This window comes from Mytilus trossulus, chromosome 7, assembly GCF_036588685.1.
Source record: "Mytilus trossulus isolate FHL-02 chromosome 7, PNRI_Mtr1.1.1.hap1, whole genome shotgun sequence".
Taxonomy (NCBI): domain Eukaryota; kingdom Metazoa; phylum Mollusca; class Bivalvia; order Mytilida; family Mytilidae; genus Mytilus; species Mytilus trossulus.
Genome location: NC_086379.1, coordinates 49344131 through 49364141, shown reverse-complemented (window position 1 = coordinate 49364141; position 20011 = coordinate 49344131). Strand labels below are relative to the sequence as shown.

General features: G+C 30.8%; 1 protein-coding gene across 1 annotated transcript; it reads right to left on the bottom strand.

Annotated features, from left to right (window-relative positions):
• Positions 1-14018: 14018 nt before the first annotated feature.
• Positions 14019-18914, bottom strand: LOC134727104 (uncharacterized). The gene is made up of 4 exons (XM_063591488.1): positions 18669-18914; positions 16217-16276; positions 14718-14790; positions 14019-14210 (listed from the first exon to the last, which is right to left on the bottom strand). Exons 1-4 carry the CDS (start codon positions 18847-18849, stop codon positions 14024-14026), a joined length of 501 nt encoding a protein of 166 aa, XP_063447558.1. The 5' UTR covers positions 18850-18914; the 3' UTR covers positions 14019-14023.
• Between the last annotated feature and the right edge of the window lie 1097 nt (positions 18915-20011).

Here is a 20011-nt window from a genome sequence, read left to right as displayed (position 1 = left end):
TTTTGTTAAATAAATATATAAACATATTTGTTATTCATTGTCTAATCATTTTAATTGTCTGTAAAAAGTATTGAAATTAATTTATACTTAATATTAGTATGTGAACAACAGTACATGGATATCAAAAACCGTGTGAATTTTATAAGTGATTTTGACATTGTATTCATGGTGTTAAATTTAGTCACTTAACTCTATATATAATGCTTTTCTGATTGTTCATTAAAATTTGGTGCATTAAATTTATCTAAACAAATATAGTATTTCTTCTCCATCATACAAAGTAAAAGATAGATTTAGAAGATCAATCTAATTATAATACTCTCCCTGTGTGAATATTCTACCATAAAATCATAAATCTTAAGTCGAACGGAACAAATTTCAGTCTTGGCGAGATAATTTTATTACTAACTTCATTAATGATGTAACGTCTAAACATTATATTTACCAGACGAAGTCGTGTGATCACTGTCGGGTCCTGTAAAATATGATGGAGTTTTTCCTTTACGTAGTTTCCACTTGTATACTGAAGAACCCCTTCTATACCAATCACAATGAACAGGGAGACCTTCATTTTCGAAAGTACAACTACTGTTTGAATGTCCTGTCAAGATGAACTTTATTTAAAACCATCAGACGATAAGTGTGGATATCAGATGCTTTTGTTTTATGTATTTTTTCCGTTTATTGTTATAAGATATATAATCGGATACATTGAATATTTGTATCCAAAACAATTGAAAAGCTTGTAGTTTCGTTTAATTCTATATTAGTATTAATTAGTATAAATAACGACAATGTTAAATTGGATTCCATGTCACTGCAGCACCATCTACTATTCTGTACTGCAAAAAATCAAAACTGGCACTTCATATTCATTTAACCCGGGAAAGGAACCTTATTTTCAAATTATTTGTTTTAATTTTTCATCACAATAACTGAAACTGTGAGCTACTGCTCACTGATTATACTCTGCCCAAATATTTGATGGTAGACAAGAAGTTAAAGAGTAATGAACCTAATAAATCATCACAGAGATAAGCTGCCTGAAGTGAACCCTTAAAACAAATTTCACAAATCCATGTACTGTAGTAATTGTAAAATATGTGACGAAAATTTTCAACTTTGATGTCATGATCATATTTTAATAAACTGATGAATGAACTTTTGTATTTGCGTCATCGCACGTTTCGTCTACAAAAGACTCATCAGTGAAGCTCGAATAAAAGAAAGTTAAACAGGCAAAATATAAATTATGAAGTTTAGAACATTGAGGACCAAAACTTATTAAAGGTTTTTTTAAATACAGCTACGGTAATTTATTCCTTTGGTAAAATTTCATGTATTTTTAAAATATCCTTAAAATAGTGTAAGTAATAAGTACACATAATTGTATAGAGTGATAAAGCTGAAAAATCCAAACACTTATATAAATTCTGAAACCAAATCTTAGAAATCTTTTAAATGTAGTTTCTTGAGAAAAATGTGACGAGATGTTTATACATGGATATTATGTGTAACATGATATGAGTCTTTGTTGAACAGGAAGTTACTGAGTGATATTGTTCCTTAGAAAATTGCGACGAAAATTTCCAATTTATGTTTCATGTTTTGTCGAGTGATCAATCTGAAACCGAATCGTACGGTTTATCTAAATCATATAAACATTCTAACCAAATTTGAGAAATGCTTGTTATGAAGTTTTTTTTAGAAAATGCGACGAAACTTTTCAACTTCGGTTCATGTTAAAAATGATATAAGTGTTAGGTGAACAGGAAATTGTTAGTTGTAAATTTGAGAAAACACATCACAATGATTGTGATTGAATATATAGCTGACACATATAAACCCTGAAAACAAATTAGAGAAATCTTCGTTATGTAAATAAGTAGTTCATGTAATTGTTATCAAAAGTACCAGGATTATAATTTTATACGCCAGACGCGCGTTTCGTCTACAAAAGATACGAGGCAAACTATTTTAAAGTGTGGGTATAAGTCAAAACAGTACCTTCATTATGACCACTCATTCAGCGTTTCTTTAGAATAGCAAAATAATCAATTTTTTTTTTATCTTACATATTTTGGAAGTTACAATAATGCATAGGAAATATTTTGTTTCTAACTTGACAATTTGTACAGCATTCTGGTATGTTCTTTCAGACCCAAATTAGTGGCGATACCCCAAAACAATAAATCAATGTAATTGACACCACGAAATGATATACATTGTTATTTACAGAGCTTGCCTCGTTAGTAGTGACTTGTTGATCCATTTTTTTACTTTATTTTTGTTAATTTAAAATTGAACAATGATATTGAATTGCATGGTATTTTATGTCCCAGAATCAATATATCCACGTCCTTATGTATTGAATACATTGGATGCATTTACCTGTGCATGAATATGAAATGGATACACGTCCATAATCATTAAATAAGCAGCTGTTTGAAATATGCTTTGATATGACACATATTCTTCCTTTATTACAATGCCTCATAATGGAATTCGTCTGCGCCTCTGTCAAATTACAATTGTTGGTTTCAGGACATGAGGTTGTGTGTTGCTTTACCAGTAAATCAATTATCTTGATACTTGTGTTCCCGTCACAGCTGATTATACTTGAGTTGCTAAAAAATGAATGTTCTTGAAAACCTGCGGAAAGAAAATAAGGTATACATTGCTGTTTGATTTGTGTGCAAGATTCAGAGAAACTTTGAGTTACAGCCTCATTAAAGTAACAAAAATTGTCGAGAGGCATTTTTGATACAGTAACGAAAATTCGGTTATGTTAATCTACCCGTTCATGATGCATTTTTTGAAAGATGTGTGAATGAGGCTCCTATTTGTTTATTCTATAGCACTATAAACATATATACAAGTCTAAATTGAAAACTACGTTCAAACCTATGATTGTGTTGGATAAAAACCGCAATTTGTATACGTGTGCATGTAAAACAAATTGCGTTGTAGAAGGGTCTAAATACAGCACAAACAACATTTTCAAAAAGACCAAAAAAGTGAAAAAGTACATTTAAACAAAACGCATTTGACTAACAGGTCGAACAACTGATGTTCTTTAACCCTACTGACTGGCATTGGCGATTGCCAAATAAAATTGACCACAAGATGTAACAAAATGAATCTTAATATAAATTTAATACTAAACAGAAAACAATTCACTTGAGGCCAATCTTTATATCCTTCGCATGAACTCACAGTTCGTTCTCTGACCAAAATCGGCATGAATTACATAAATTGCATTCTGAATTTCATTATCTTGTACATGTTGTCTGAATCTTGTCGTATCTGCTATTTCAACATGCATTTTCTAGAGTAAATTTGATAAACCTTTATGCTGTTATTCTTTCCATGGTGTTCAGATTGTTTTTTAATTTCGTCTTATTTCTACTTATATTCTCTCACTTATTTGAAGTGTTCTTGGCCCGATTTGTACATACTTACAATAACAATACTAAAGTGTATGCGAACTATTATTATTTATTTAAATATAAACTACAGGTATTGTGCAATAGTATGACTATGAGCATGAAAATATGAAATAACTCAAACACTCTGCAGAGTTAAGAAACAGTATTCTTTTACTAAAAATACCAATCAAAACACCAGAATAAAGATGAGGATGAAAAACAAGGGTGCTATGCCTTTAGTGCCTATGGTATAAATAGTTGACTTCTTGTTAAAAAGTTTATTTCGATATTACTTTTAACATGTTGAAGTTATAAACCATAGTCGAAGACAATATCGACAATGAACATTCAAAAATAAATTTGTTTAAAATTGAATTTGTAAGTAAAATCCATTTATTCATTAAAAATTTAAAAATGCATACCATTTGATTGAATTAATCACTAAATTAAATTCAATCAAGGCATTTCTTTCTTATAGCATTGAATTATTGTTGGTATGTGAAAATCACCAATTATAGACTTGAATTCATAATGGTACATTATAGTTTACATAGCATCTTCTTTTGTCATTTTGACGCCATAACGATAAAAGCGAAAGTGGTATGATAATAAACGAGATAACTGTCAAGTTTGCATTAGTCCATATGAAGAAACAGATTTCTTGATTGTTATTAGTAACATATTTATCATTTAATATGCTGGAGGTGTATCAAAAAATCATTATTGAAAGTTGAGTTATGTTTTAGTATTGATGAAGAACATATTAAATTGCTACCTTTCGTAAGTATAACCATTACTCTACCTCCAAAGATATTATAAATGATAGACATAGAATCCTTTTACTCTTTCAGGAAAATAAAAGTTAAGAACCCGTTTTCTTTTTAACATATTTTGTGCACTATTGCCCGCCTTTTGTTAGGACATTTATATAAAAAAAAAATACAATAACAACAGATTAAATGAAATATTGTATACATTTTAAACAATCAAGAAAGACGGTTTTGTATCAGTCGAATATCAATTGATAAACATTAAAAGGTCGTCTCGGATGTGGTCATACTTGAATGGAAAACATCTAACAATTAACTTTTAAATATAACATGTATAAAATGTAGTTTTTATTACATTACAGATGCCTTGTAGATATGTCATACACATATGAAAATTACTGATGTTTTACTGTGTGTTTCGGTATAAACTTAAGATTAAAGATTTTATAAATCCCTCTAACCTAATTCCTGCTACAATATTTAATTGAAAAAGAAAACATTATTTAGGACAAGATCTATCAATGTTCACATTACTGTAAAACATGCAAATCATATCAACAGTTTTGAAGTGCATGTTCATTACTATAGTATTAAGAACACACTATTAAAAAAGGACAACATTTGAATTAATTGTTTCTATTTACATTATAAACGGTATCGAACTAATGTGTACGGGTCGGCCTGTTTTCCAAGTGACAGTCAAACTTTCAATCTATAATGAGTTTATTTTTTATGTTTTTTGTGTTACATGTATGTTTTTTGGTGGTAAATTTCTTTTTTTATGTGTTGCAATAATGACAGTATAATTTGCCAAAAAATATACTGTATTTGTATTTCGAAACAAATTATCAAAATTTTTAATTTATGTCATAATCAATTTTATTTTGTAAAATGTATAAACCATATCGATGAAATATTGCATCCTGTTATAAAACTCATGTCACTATAATAAACAAGTTGGTATTGGTATAGGTACAATGTATTAAAAGTAATCAAAATAGTATTTACCTGTTACATAGACTCTTTCAGAAAATAAATTGATATACTGTATATAAATTAAAACGACGACTTTCTTATTTGAATCCATATTTACTGATCAAATATGTAATGAGGAAGTATAAACGTACAAGGTATATTTGAAGTGCTTCAAGTACTAGTAGTTCCGTTAAAAGTATATAATTTCCGGTTATTTTACCATATCAGTTCATATAAGTTCTTATTCATATTTCGCCTTCGGTCTCAAGTAATGAATTAGCTTAACTTCTCTTTGAGGGGTGAAGCTTACATATAATATCTCTGTTTAAAGAAACAAACTATACCTGGCCAGTGACCTTGACCCTAGTATATAAGCACCTGTTCCATAATAACTTGTCATTATTTTTCTTGAGGGTGAAGTGGACACTTCACGTGCGTTCTTTTTAATTATTTAATTTTTATCTTAAATTTGGGAGAAAGTTATTAAAGTTACATTAACTTGTCTACGAAGTACGACAAGTTCTAATGTTATTTTGTTATTTACAAATAATAATTCCTCAATTGTCTACGATGTATGACAAGTGTTGATGGAAATGAATTTAAAAATTTCTAGTCTACGATGTATGACAAGTGTTCATGGAAATTAATTAAATATTTTATTGTCTACGATGTATGACAATTTTATATATTCATTAAGTTTTTGCATTAGTACGATGTACGGCACATGTACATGTGTTACTTAATTCATACTCCTGTTTGTTAAACAGGTAGATATTAAAAGTATTTCTATTCACCTGAAGGTCGTGAGTACTCTTCTCAATTTACACGTGTTTTACCTGCACAGGTACACATTTTGTATTACAATGGCTGAATTTGTTTATGCAAATGTATTGTTTTTGCAAGATGTTTAGAATGATGTTTACACTTACTAGGGTGATGGTTATGATTTTCATCACCTCTGGAATGTTTTAGAAATTAAAGATGATAAATTTGATAGGAAATCAAGAGGTATTTTGAATAAATCCTCTTCTTAACAGTTATAAAACCTAGTAGTTTTATAATAGGCCATAATGGCATGGCAATTGGAAATAATTGACAAAGCAACAGAACCTGTAAAAGTAAGTTTTAAAATCTAGTGTTACTTGTATAACTTCAAATTCTACTTGATTTGTGAATGTTTCTCACGAAAGTGCTGTTGAGATTTAAGATAGGCATGTATATTGATACATTTACTCATTATTATTAATGTAGTAAAGAACCTGTATGAATCATGAGGTTTGAGACAGTTTCACTGCCTTCAACTCTAGCAGAGTTTGTAGAGAAACCTGCTGCTTTATTTAAATTTTGCCATTAGAGGCTTACTTTTATGAAGATTTAGTTCTAATTTTTGATCTGATCTACTGAAATGATACGGTGTATGTACCTCTTTTTGGAGTTTGTGCCATGGCTGATGATAGTCCAGCCGGAGTTGATTTTGATACGTCTTTTGATCCTGCATTAAGGTTTTCAGAAGCCTTTAAGGCTTCTTTTAGTGAGATTAATGGTCCATTATCTCATCCTGTTTGTTGATTAGTTAAATCATGATTTTGATAAAATCAGGAAAATATAAAGTTCATAGAGGAAATAATACTATCACACTGAGAACTGTGACAATCCTAGTGTGTCGGGGATAAATTAAAATCGAAATGGCACTGCCTAGACATGCCCACTCTGTGGTTTCAAAGATGCAGGGAACCCAGAGATATTTTCTTAAGGGGTTGATCATTACCCCTATTGTCGAGTTGGCTATTTCTTGTTGTAAGAATGAGCCATTGGATCTTGATAATACAAGGATTTTATTGTAAAATTCTATTTGTTTGTTTGACCATGGGTTTCTGGTTAAACCCATAGGAGATGCTCAGAAATATTTAGATGATAAAACTTTTTTGTAATTCTGTTGTGATAGTTGCTTTATCACATTTCTAGTTATGATTGCAAAAAGCAACTTGTGTTTATACAAAGATTTTAAAGCAAATTATAGATTCCTTGGAAGAGGTTCCAGGTCTAGCAATTAATTTACTCCCAGCTGTTATGGGAAAGGCAATATCAGTTTTTTAACTGCAGATGCTCTGTTGGTCAACTAGTGTACTATACTAGTAGGCAATTCCCTTCATTGAGAGGGAGAGGTTTCCAAAAGGGAACAGAGAATTTCGAAGAAGTCACTTTTCTCAACCAGTTGCTATATATACAGTAGATAACTTAATATTATGATTTGGAAAATGTTTCTAATGATCTATTGATATTAGATATATTAAGAAATGGTTATAAAATTATTTTTAATGATGTACCACAAGGTTTATCATTTTTGAATTAAATACATTTCACCTTTCATAAGGATGAATTATTTTCATAAGTCCAAAAATTGATAGCTAAGGGAGCTATTTAAGAGGTTGATCAATCATTGGAAAATCAGTGTATTTCCTATATTTTCTTAGTTCCTAAGAAAGATTGGTCTTCAAGGCTTGTATCTATTTGAAAAATTCAAACAAACTTAGTTTGTGGCTAATCAGCATTTGGAGCAGGACCATTTATCTTTTGTTTAGATGTAATTCTTTTTAGAATAATTATCTATATATATATAGAGAGAGAGCTAACATCTATAGATCTCACAGATGCATATTTAGGTATCATTTATGATTATATCACAATTTCCTGATTCATGTGGAAAAGACATTGATATGATATTTATGTTTTTTGTTTTGGATTGGCTTCTGCATCAAGAGTTTTTACTAAGGTTTTAAAACCTGTCTTATGTATTTATGAAATAATGTCACTTGAAGTATATACATGCTATAGTTTATACATTGATGATTCTTTTATTATGGATCAGAGTTTAGATGATTGTATTGTGAATACAGAAGAAGTGGTGCAAATGCTTGATAAGCTGTGCTTCGGAATAAATTTTGAGAAGTTGGTACTCATTCCTTGGAAGCACCTTGTTTTCCTTTGTCTCATTATTGATACTGCATGAGCTATTTAAGTTTTTTCTGACAGATGAGAAATGGTAAAATTATCTCCCTTGGGAAATTTTTCTTAAATAGAATTGTGTAACTGTATTTTAGATGATTTACATCATATATTGGTCTTGTGACGAATGCTTTTAATGTAGTATCTGTGGGAATGTTACATTGCAGAAACATGGCAAGAAATAATGTTGAAACACTGTATAGTTGTTACAAAGTTTATTATCATCAATAGGCATGATAGGTGAAAATTTTTAACAATTTAAAATCAGAAATAAAAAATTTGATTTATAGACCCATCCAAATAAGTTTTTGGATTGAACCAGATTCCTCTGACAAAAGAAGGATTTGGGATCCAAATTTGAAGAAAATGTTTCTGTTGGTAGAATTTATTGGAGCTTCTTTAAGAGTATGCACTCATTTAATATAGATTTCATAGTATTGTTGGCTATATTTTTCTTTTGGAGAAAAAGTTTTAGTCACAGATATTAGTTATACAATCAGAAAATACTATTTCAGTAGTTTTTATTATGCAATAGGAGGTATAACCTCTTTGTAACTTAACAAACTTACTACAAATTTTTCATTATTTGGGCTTGGTGTTCAAGAAAGAACATTTTTATCACAGCTCTTTTTATTCCTGGTAAGAAAATTTTGATGCTTATCATATGTCTAAAAAATTTACAGATTCAAAAGGATGGCAATTGAAAGAAGATGTATTGGTTTTGTTATTATTACATTTTCATTTTCAAATCTGTAGATAATTACTTCATTGTCTTTAGACCAACAAGCTCCTTTCAGAGATGTTTGTATTTTTCATGATCAGAATTAAGACCTTATATTTTCCCATCTTTTTCATTGTTGGGGATAATTTTAAAGAAAATTATTAGTGATAAAGTTCAGAAGGCTCTTTTGATTCTCCTTTTTGGCTTGCTCAGAGTTGGGTTTCTTTGCTAAAGCCAATTTTAATTTATTTGCCAGTTAAACTGCTAAGCATAAAAATTAGTAACAATGTTGTATACTGAAGATAATGTCTTTCCGTCGATCAGGAAGAGACTTAATTTAACTGTATATTGTAAAAAATATAAGTGAACCAACACCTGAAGAGTTGATTGTGCAGTAGGGTAAAAACGTGTGTATTATACTCAGAAATCACTCTAATATAAACAGGAGATTTCAGAATCATTTGTAAAATATATTTACACTTCATCTTGGAGACCTTGCATCTATAATCAAGCATTATCAATATTTTTTGAGAAATTTCATTATTTGGTGTGATCAATTCCTTATCACCATCTAAAAAGGATGTTATTGATTATTGATTTTTTTGTAAAACTCAAGCTTTTCATATTCAGATATAGGAAGATGTGGTGTGACAGCATGTTTAATGTGAATTTTCCTTGTTCTATGTTGAAACAGACTTTATCCTTTAAGAACAAGATGTTACTTAATTTGTTTGTTTACTACATGTATTTGTGTAAGGTTGCTGAAACCTGAATCTGCAATTGAAGAGTTAGATACTCTTTCACTTGGGAGATGAATTTAGTGCTATCTTTTTTAGGTTCTTAATATTCATTGGAGTATTTAACATTGAAGACTGTCTTTTATACTTGTGTCTTTATTTGCCTTGACTACATCTGCCTTAAAGTACTTAGTAATCTTTATCAGCTGTAGATTTACATTCTATGTCTTTCATTCAGAGACATGGCACTTTATTTTTTCATATACATGAGTTTTTGAAAAATACTAGATCTGTTAGTTAGTTTACCTTTTGAGGTGATCAAAGGTTTTGATAAACCAAAACTTTGTGTTGTTAAGACAATGATTTATCATGTTTTGTGTACAAAATAGGTGAAAGAATTCATCTAAGTCTTTTCGTAAAGTTTAGATAGTTAGAGAGAGTTCTAATTTTATCCGAGGTTTTAAGGTTAACTCATTTAGAGGAACCTCTTCTTAAGTGCATTTAGCTTCAGGGTGTTCTATTAGGGACATTATGGCAACAGTTTTGTCTGGACATATGGTAAAACTTTTTCAAGTTCTATAACAGGAAAGTAAATAATATCAGTACTAAAACACTTTTCTTCAGTTGTAGTTACTGGATGATCTTGTGATTTTTATCCTTTATTAAATGTTGGCATTTATATAAAAATTGTTTTTAGTTTGTGTCTACACTTTAAACAAGCTAATTCATTACTTGAGACCGAAGGCGAAATATGAATAAGAATGTTCCTTCATCCAAGCATATCTTGGATGTGCAGGATGAAGGTCATTCTTAGAATATGAGCCTGAGGCTCGAAAGTAATTAATTCCCACCCTAGGGATTATCAGTCAGACCCACCCTTTTCCACTGGGTTTTATATTTGGTCGACACAAACTTGCTTTAAATTATGACAAGTTATTATGGAACAGGTGCTTATATACTAGGGTCAAGGTCACTGGCCAGGTATAGTTTGTTTCTTTAAACAGAGATATTATATGTAAGCTTCACCCCTCAAAGAGAAGTTAAGCTAATTCATTACTTTCGAGCCTCAGGCTCATATTCTAAGAATGACCTTCATCCTGCACATCCAAGATATGCTTGGAGGAAGGAACATTTTACTTCACAATATATTGTTGACATAAATTGCTTGTACAAATACAAATGTACGAAGATGCAAGTTTAGCCTACCGCAATATATGTATCTAAAGATAATAATTGAAATATGTCTGGAAATACTGTGAATATTTTGACCTGTGTTGTAATTTTTTTTATTAATAAATGTAAGACAGTTGCAAATTAAGATACGCATTCTACTGACGAAAGTATGCATTTCAATTTGTAAATTGAGTTACAGCTTTTTGGCTTTATAAATATTCTGATATAACCGTCACTAATGAGTGTCATGCAGACGAAACGTATTCCGTACTAAATTATAATCCTGGTACCTTTGATAACTATTTCTATGTAAATTTGAGAATGGTATTCAAATTTTGCGAGAAAGAGAGAAAAGAAAAAAACCAACGGCATGACCAAAACAGGATATAGGGCTTACTAGTAAAAATATAAACATAAAAAACAATTTAACAACAACCTAAAGACCAAATAAGAAATCTCAAGACATCGAATGGTTATGAGTTTTAACAATTAGGGAAAGAAGCTAGATACTAATTCGTCGGTCAAAACCTTTATGCCAACTAAAATACTCAATGACAGAAATAACATTTTAATACAAGGTTTTTACTTTCTACTATATGGAGGATCATCTTTTTATAATTCAAAAATTGGTAACTATATCTAACGATTCTATCTAATCGAACTTGAGATAAAGGATACACACATGATAAAATTGAGAATGGAAATGGGGAATGTGTCAAAGAGACAACAACCCGACCATAGACAAAAAACAGCAGAAGGCCAACGACAGGTCTTCAATGTAGCGAAAAACTCCCGCACCCAGAGGCGTCCTTCAGCTAGCCACTAAACAAATATATACTAGTTAAGTGATAATGAACGCCATACTAATTTCCAAATTGTACATAAGAAACTAAAATTAAGATAATACAAGACTAACAAAGGCCAGAGGCTTCTGACTTGGGACAGGCGCAAAAATGCGGCGGGGTTAAAAATACACATATGATACAGTTGGATCTGCCTGTTATCTTGACCTCCATCTCGTAATTGACAATTACGGAAGGTTGCAAATAGTCAACTTTCAATTTCTACGTATATACGTAGTAACACAAATAGTCATGTTTATATCTTCCATGTCAGTTTATAAAAATATGCCATGTCTTTTTTAATTTACTGTCATTATGCAGTAATTAATACCAGACAAGCTAACAGCACGACATCGACGACCATACCAACGATTGCACCTGTAAAACAATTCATTAAATAAGTACAAGTATCTGTGTAAATGTCATGCCGACCTTCTTTTATAATTGGATAACAAATAATTTGCGTATGTTCCTTTTTCTTTTATCAACGTTGTCCAGAACAGAGCTGTCAGAATTTGTTTTATGGGTGTGGGCAAGTATACGCCAAATGATGCAATAATGGGTTGGAGACGACCTAGTGTAAAGCAATGAACATATGTCTTCAGGCACTGGACAAGATGTAGTGCCATGACCAATGACAGAATAAATAATAAAGTGTTCAAATGGTCACATGCAAATGCTGTAAGCAATAAAAAAACTGGTGTAAGAGAGCCATGAAAAAACTTAAAGATTGTAATTTTGAATACGAGTATAGATTGTGTGCTGCATAAGAATATTGTTCGATAAATTGAAAATGTTTTATTTAATAAATGTATTGTAGAATGGCAAACAAAAATTTCCTTAGTTTTCTATGTTATTTTTTGCGTAATTTTGTTTGTCTATTTCTCTTTTCTTTTTTAGCCATGGCATTGTCGGTTTAGTTTCGCCTTATAGTTTAAAGTCTCTTTGGTATCTGTCGCCTTTCTTTTTCAAATACCTTTATTCAGGCTGACACGTCAGAATTGTCTGCTCTTTACAATTATTGATTGTATTCATCGCCATTACGGTAAATACAATTGCAGTAATTTTAAATGTAACTCTTGACATTTTTTTATGTTTTTCGTGTGCATCACTACAATATTTTGAATTTGATAGATGTTTTTTCGTTGATATTGGATAAATAATTTCAAAATTGTACACAACGTTAACTTGAAAATAACAGGTCATTTTGACAATTACTGAATGTTACAGTTAGTTTTAATATTTTACTTTAAAAAGGTACATCTCTGTCCCAGATAAGAAGGATGTCTTTTTTTCATCTGTAAAAACGTCATTTCAAATGTATGCAGCTGTGTCTAGGTCTCACATGACGTATTTTAAGATTAGAAACTAACCAAATCAAACCATGCGTTACACAAATGTCTGGTAAAAGATCGTGTCATTAATAAATCGAAGTGATGAACTAAACATATAAAAATTATTCACAAACATTTTGCTACAGACTAGCAGTCGTATAAATAATCGAATATGGTATTTGTGACCGTTATGCTGACTTTATGTATCGAAACATGGCGACTTAAGGAAAGTTACTTTCGTTAAAGGAATGAATATGAAAATTGCTTTACAAACGACACCCGTCGTGTAGCTAAAACAAATCCCCCGGTGATTAGTCTCAATTCACACAGCGTGGAAATATACAATTGTATCATTCTTTTTCAAGGTGCGATGTGGAAGTGGTATCTTTTGTAGTAATTTAATATTTTATATTTGAAATGTGTTCATCATTGACGATATGCATGCGTGATATAGTTTATCAATACTATAATATAACGATATACCGCTTATACATGCATATGCATTCTGAGGATGAACAAAAATCTTTCGAAAGGTTTTGTACTAGTCTTGCTTGAAAAGAGTTTTCTGTCAAATTCTAGATGTAGGTCAAGAAATTAGGCAGACATAACTGTATAACGTGTGAATCATTGGTGTATTTTTTCAAAGTTTGTCAAATTGCAAATGAATATAACATAGTTGTAATAAAGACATTTTATTATAGATATACCAACAGCTGTTGACAGTAAAACCTTAATTAACATTTTGCTATTGACATTATAAACAAAATTTATAACTTTACACATAGTTTTCGATTTAATTTGGTCTTATGAAAGACTTAACTACAAGTTATAATTGATTGTTGATTTAAAAGGATTGGTTTTTATATTTAAATGTTGCAAGCAACAAATCTAAAACATTATTGCAATGCAAGATACAATGCAATGTAAAATATATATATAATGGAAAATGACGATAATATTTGAACATTTAAATTTTGTGATAAATATATATGATATTTTGCAATGTTTTTAATCAAAGGGGTAACAAAACTGCCATATCATACCTCTTCTATTGCACGGCCATAAATGTTCGAATTTTTATTATTGTTTGTTCCATTGCAATTAATATTTCGTTGATTTTTGCAATCACTAACACTGGGTAAAGTTTCACCTTGTTTTACAATATTATCCCTATTGTTGGGGACAGGTTCTTGGTTTTCTGTACCTTTTCTGCACGAACCTGACCTGCAACAAAAGAAATCATCAGAATTCAAATAAGTTTTGTGTATCAACAACATGCATGATTTTTAAAGAAAAACCTAGTATGTAGTAGAAATGAAAGATTTGATTACTATAAGACAAATTTCAGAAGCTTTTTTGCTGATTTCATGTGATTTTGTCAAAGTGATAGTTCCCTTAATATAAACGCATGGTGTAGATTATATCTAAACAAACACTGTGGCTGTATCGCCTTGTGATATCTCCTTTCTATAAAAATACACATTATTTCAATTTGGTAATCACAATTACTGGCCAACAGAAGCGCAGGTGGAATATAAATGTATAATCAGTTTTTTGATATAATGGAATATTAAAAAACTGAAGTTGAATAGACACTTTGAAGAGCTGACCATGATGTCATCGACCAAATGTGCTATCAAACCGGGACAATAGTTCAGAGCTATATGCATTATGGAGATATGCTTGGAACCGTGATATTTAAAAACTTTAAAATATTCAAAAAGAAATTACCTTCTGATTAGGCAACTAATCAATACCAGACAAGCTAATAGCACGACATCGACGACCATACCAACGATTGCACCTGTAAAACAATTCATTAAATAAGTACAATTATCTGTGTAAATGTCGACCTCCTTTTATAATTTGATAACAATTAATTTGCGTATATTTCCTTTTCTGTCCAGAACAGAGCTATCAGGTTTTTTTATGGGTGTAGGCAAGTGTACGCCAAATGATGCAATAAACGAGGACATAGGCTGGAGACAACCTAGTGTAAAGCAATGGGCATGTGTCTTCATGCACTGGTCAAGATGACCAATGACAGAATAAATTATAAAGTGTTCAAATGGTCACATAAAAATGCTGGAAGCAATAAGAAAACTGGTTTAATAGAGCCATAAAAAAAAACCTAAAAGATTGTAATCTTGATTGGTATACCAGTATTGATTGTGTGCTGCATAAGAATATTGTTCCAGAAATTGAAAATGTTTTATTTAATAAATGTATTGTAGAATGGCAAACAAAAATTTTGTTACAGAGTAATGGTGACAAGCTTCATACTTTTAAGCTATATAAATCTCAATAGTGTACAGAGTTATATTTAAAACAAAATATGTCTATAAAATTTAGAAGTGATTATGCAAAATTTAGATGTGGTGTTGCACCACTCAGAATAGAAACTGGACGTTATGAGAAAAAAATATTAAATGAAAGATGTTGTTTTATGTGTAAAAATGAAATTGAAGACGAAAAACATGTATTTACTTTATGTCCTTTACATACAGAGCTTCGACATATAGTGTATAGTGAAGCAGTAAAACATAACGATCAATGTTTTAACATGTCTATTGACGAAAAGTTTATATTTTTATTCAGAAACGAAGAACTATGTCAGGTATTTGCTAAACCTGCTATAATATTTTATGTAGAAGAGCAATTTTTTTATTTGTAGATAGCTGATGATGTACAAATGTATTTTAAATGTTAGATATGTGTAGTTTAAAAATGTATATTTTTTGTATATAATAACTCCTTTAATATAAGTCTCTTATAATACTTAATAGAAAGGCACTTGTATATGTCTTAGTATTTAAGCTAATGATATTTTACAGTTTATTTTAATATACAATATGTTTTATCAATTTTATATAATTTGTCATGGTATATGAAATGTTTTATATGTTTATTGGAATGTATAATGTTAAACAAGTGGTGAGACTTTAATAAAATATTGAATCTGAATCTGTTAAAATATTCATGTTCCAATACCTGGGATTACTTAATATGCTTTATGCTGGTCACTGAAATAGATTTGTTAAAATTATGTACTAGCATTTGTTTTTCTTTATCGTATGTGTATAATGAAAAAAAAAATTGAATTTCCATACTATTAAATTAAAATATTACATCCTTTCCACATTAATTGAATACAGTAATATATGTCAACGCATATATATTTTCATATAAATATATGACGGTAACTTGTTTATCCGTTTTTTTATGTATACCTATGTCAATGGAAACCTTTTTCTTCTGTGTAATATCTGATAAAACAGCTGGAACCCTCTCTGAAATCATTGGGAAAATCAGTTAATTGTCACAAATCCTGCAATAAGCCAATAAAAAGTCATTTCTTTTTTCCCCCAAATTTATATATGTGAAAATAACAATGTCTTGTATACTACTCATAATAATTAATCCTCTTTTCAATGTTACAATATGAACAAGAATGAATTACAACCTTTCTATTAGTTTAATTGATGTCTTGAGCTGGCATGTCAGAAACTGCCTTTTTACATAGTTTTATTTGTTACCTATCCTAACATCTGATTCGGACTTATTTTAAACTGATTGTAACTGTGTGTTTTGATTTATGTTTATTCATTCTACATTAGCTAGATGTAAAGGGGAGGGTTAACAACTAGCTGAACATGATTAACTCAGTCACATGTTGTGCTTCTCCCAATTCAAGAACCTATGTCGTTTGTTAGTCTTGTTTGTTTGTTTGGTTTTTTTTTCAGTTTATTTATATTTTGGATTTAAGTGTGACTATATTTAGGAAGATTTGATATGAGTGTCAATGAGACGTCCATTTTGTACACATTTCTGTGTAGGTATTAAATGAAGCCTGGCTCTGGATGCGGTATTTCCTAACTGTGTTGAAGACTCATGTGTGGCCTTATGTTATTATCAGCTTTTTGGTCGTGTCGTCGTCCCTTTGACACATAACCAATTTCCATTCTCAATTCCATTAAAATTATTGCAATAATGTTTAATTATATTAAAACTCAATACTATTTCATCAATACATATGTACATATATTTGTACTTAACTCCTTTGTTTGTCTGGTAAAACTATGCATGATTTTTTATTTCTTGTTTTAAGGGGTGACACTTATTTTGTCTAGTGGAGTATTTATGTTTACACCCCAGCTCTATTGTTATACTTCATAGTTTCTATTTTTGAAACACGTGTAAATTGAAAAGATCTATTGTTACGAATAACAATGGATTTTGACCACAGGCTGTGACAAGCGCTGGAAACCCCTGCTTCTACATCCCGCAAACAAAGTCCATTGTTATTCGAAATTGATTATTCTTTAAATAGCATGAACACAAGAAATTCCTTAGTGTTCACTACAAATTGTTTCAAGATATTAAAAAAAACATTTAAGGAAATTCCAATAGCGAAAAAAAATTAAGCATTTATTTTAAATTTAAAAATTCCTTCAATTACTTCTTTGCTGAGTGTAATATTTTTTTATCCCAGTCATATGTTTCTATTATAAAAAAAAAGGGGGGATTCTAACTCTCGACCCCCCCCCCCCCCCCCGTTATCCAGTGGCCAATCCGGGGTAGGGGTTCCGCAGGTTGGCCCAGCTTTAAAAAGTCAATGTATTTGACTTATTTGAACCCCACTCCTTTCTTTTGAGTTGGGAACCCCAGCTGGATCAGCCCCTCTTCCGCAAAAGAGAGTTACGAAATATTAAATCTGTATCTTTGTATGCTGAGCGTGCCTGGAAGTCGGGTTTCTATTGCAGACACACTTGTATCCCTTTGTAGATCCGAATATGAATGATTATTCATTCTCGAGAAGAGGGGGCTCCCCCCCCCCCCCCCCCCCCCCATAAAACCGTAAGATAGAAAATATAGTTAATATGAATACCTTTATTAAACTGATACAGGTAAGTTCTTTGGGTTATGATATTGCCTTTATCTTTTAAATTAGTTTCATCTACCAAATCCAACGCTTACTAAGAAATGTCGTCCGTCTCATACCCTTCCATATTGACAACTGCATACAAGGAGCATGCCGTATTTTTTGTTTTTAATATGAATACACGATACGGTCAACCTTGAACTGCTGATCCATATCAACCCAAGGATTTATTTGGAATACGCAAAACAACCTTGACATTGGTAAAACATACTCACTTGTCAAAGTGTGAACGAAGATAATCAAAAAAGGTTACTAGTGGGTTTTCATGTATTAACAAAAAAATCTTATAAATCATGGTTTGATATTGTCAATAAAATATATGCTATCGTTTTTTTTTTCATTTGATAATCAATGTTAACAATATAGAGTTTAGAATGGGGTGTAAGTTAGTTATACAACTCGGGATACGGCATGTCTGGATAAGAAACCCCTACGGCCTCCGGCCGACGGGGTTTATTATCAAGACATACCTTTCCCTCGGTGTATAACTCTTACCTACACAGGTCTTTTGCAGTTTGACGAAGTTTTCAAATTAGAATATTCTTGAGATGTACTCTTCAGTTTGACCAACAATTATGTTCTGATGAGCGAATATTCAAATTGTCTATTGTTTACAGAAAACATATATCATAAATAAATACATCAATGTGCAATTACAAAGATGAAATGATTCTTTTAAAACAATTCAACAAATAAACAATGTTAAAAGTACTATAATACTAGTGTTTTCATTTCATTACCTTCACATATAAACTCAACCATAAGTATGTTTGATTGAACACATTTTAGATCCTTCCAAACCATCCCAGAAATATTGAAGGTGCAAATGTCTAAGTTGTCAATAATGATAAATATAGTTATATTTGAGGTTTGTGAATCATAGTTTACAGTTGAACAATTGTAGAACTTTCGATCCAACATTATCCTAGTTAGGTTGAATTGTGGGTAAATCTTTGAGCATCCATGAAGCCGTATAGATTTGTCAGTTGAAGTACATACCTGAAAATAATTATTAAAACCTACAAATACAAAGTCTGTTTATTGATGGATTCAGCTTAAAATTCTAGAAATTGTCATAATCATTATATGAATAACATGAAAGCATAGATAAACAAACTTGAGGCTCTAAAGAGCCTGTGTCGCTCACCTTGGTCTATATGAATATTAAACAAAGGAAGCAGATGGTTTCATGACAAAATTGTGTTTTGGTGATGGTGATGTGTTTGTACATCTTACTTTACTGAACATTCTTGCTGCTTACAATTATCACTATCTATAATAAACTTGGCCCAGTAGTTTCAGTGGAAAATATTAGTAAAAATTTACAAATTTTATGAAAATTGTTTAAAATTGACTATAAAGGACAATAACTCCTTAGGGGGTCAACAGACCATTTTGGTCATGTTGACTTATTTGTAAATCTTACTTTGTTGAACATTATCGCTGGTTACAGTTTATCTCTATCTATAATAATATTCAAGATAATGACCAAAAACAGCAAAATTTCCCTAAAATTACCAATTCAGGGGCAGCAACCCAACAACGGGTTGTCCGATTCATCTGAAAATTTCAGGGGCAGATAGATTATGAACTAACAAACAATTTAGACCTGTCAGATTTGCTCTAAATGCTTTCAAATTGGTTTTTCAGTTATAAACCAAAAACTGCGTTTTACCCCATATGTTCTATTTTTAGCCATGGCGGCCATCTTGGTAGGTTCGGCAGGTCACGCCACACATTTTTCAAACAAGATACCCCAAAGATGATTGTGGCCAAGTTTGGATTAATTTGGCCTAGCAGTTTTAGAGGAGAAGATTTTTGGAAAAGATTTATAAAATTTACGAAAAATGGTTAAAAATTGACTTTAAAGGGCAATTACTCCTAAAGTGGTTAACTGACCATTTTGGTCATGTTGACTTATTTGTAAATGTTACTTTGCTGAACATTATTGCTGTAAACAGTTTATCTCTATCTATAATAATATTCAAGATAATAACCAAAAACAGCAAAATTTCCCTAAAATTACCAATTCAGAGGCTGAACCCAACAACGGGTTGTCTGATTCATCTGAAAATTTCAGGGC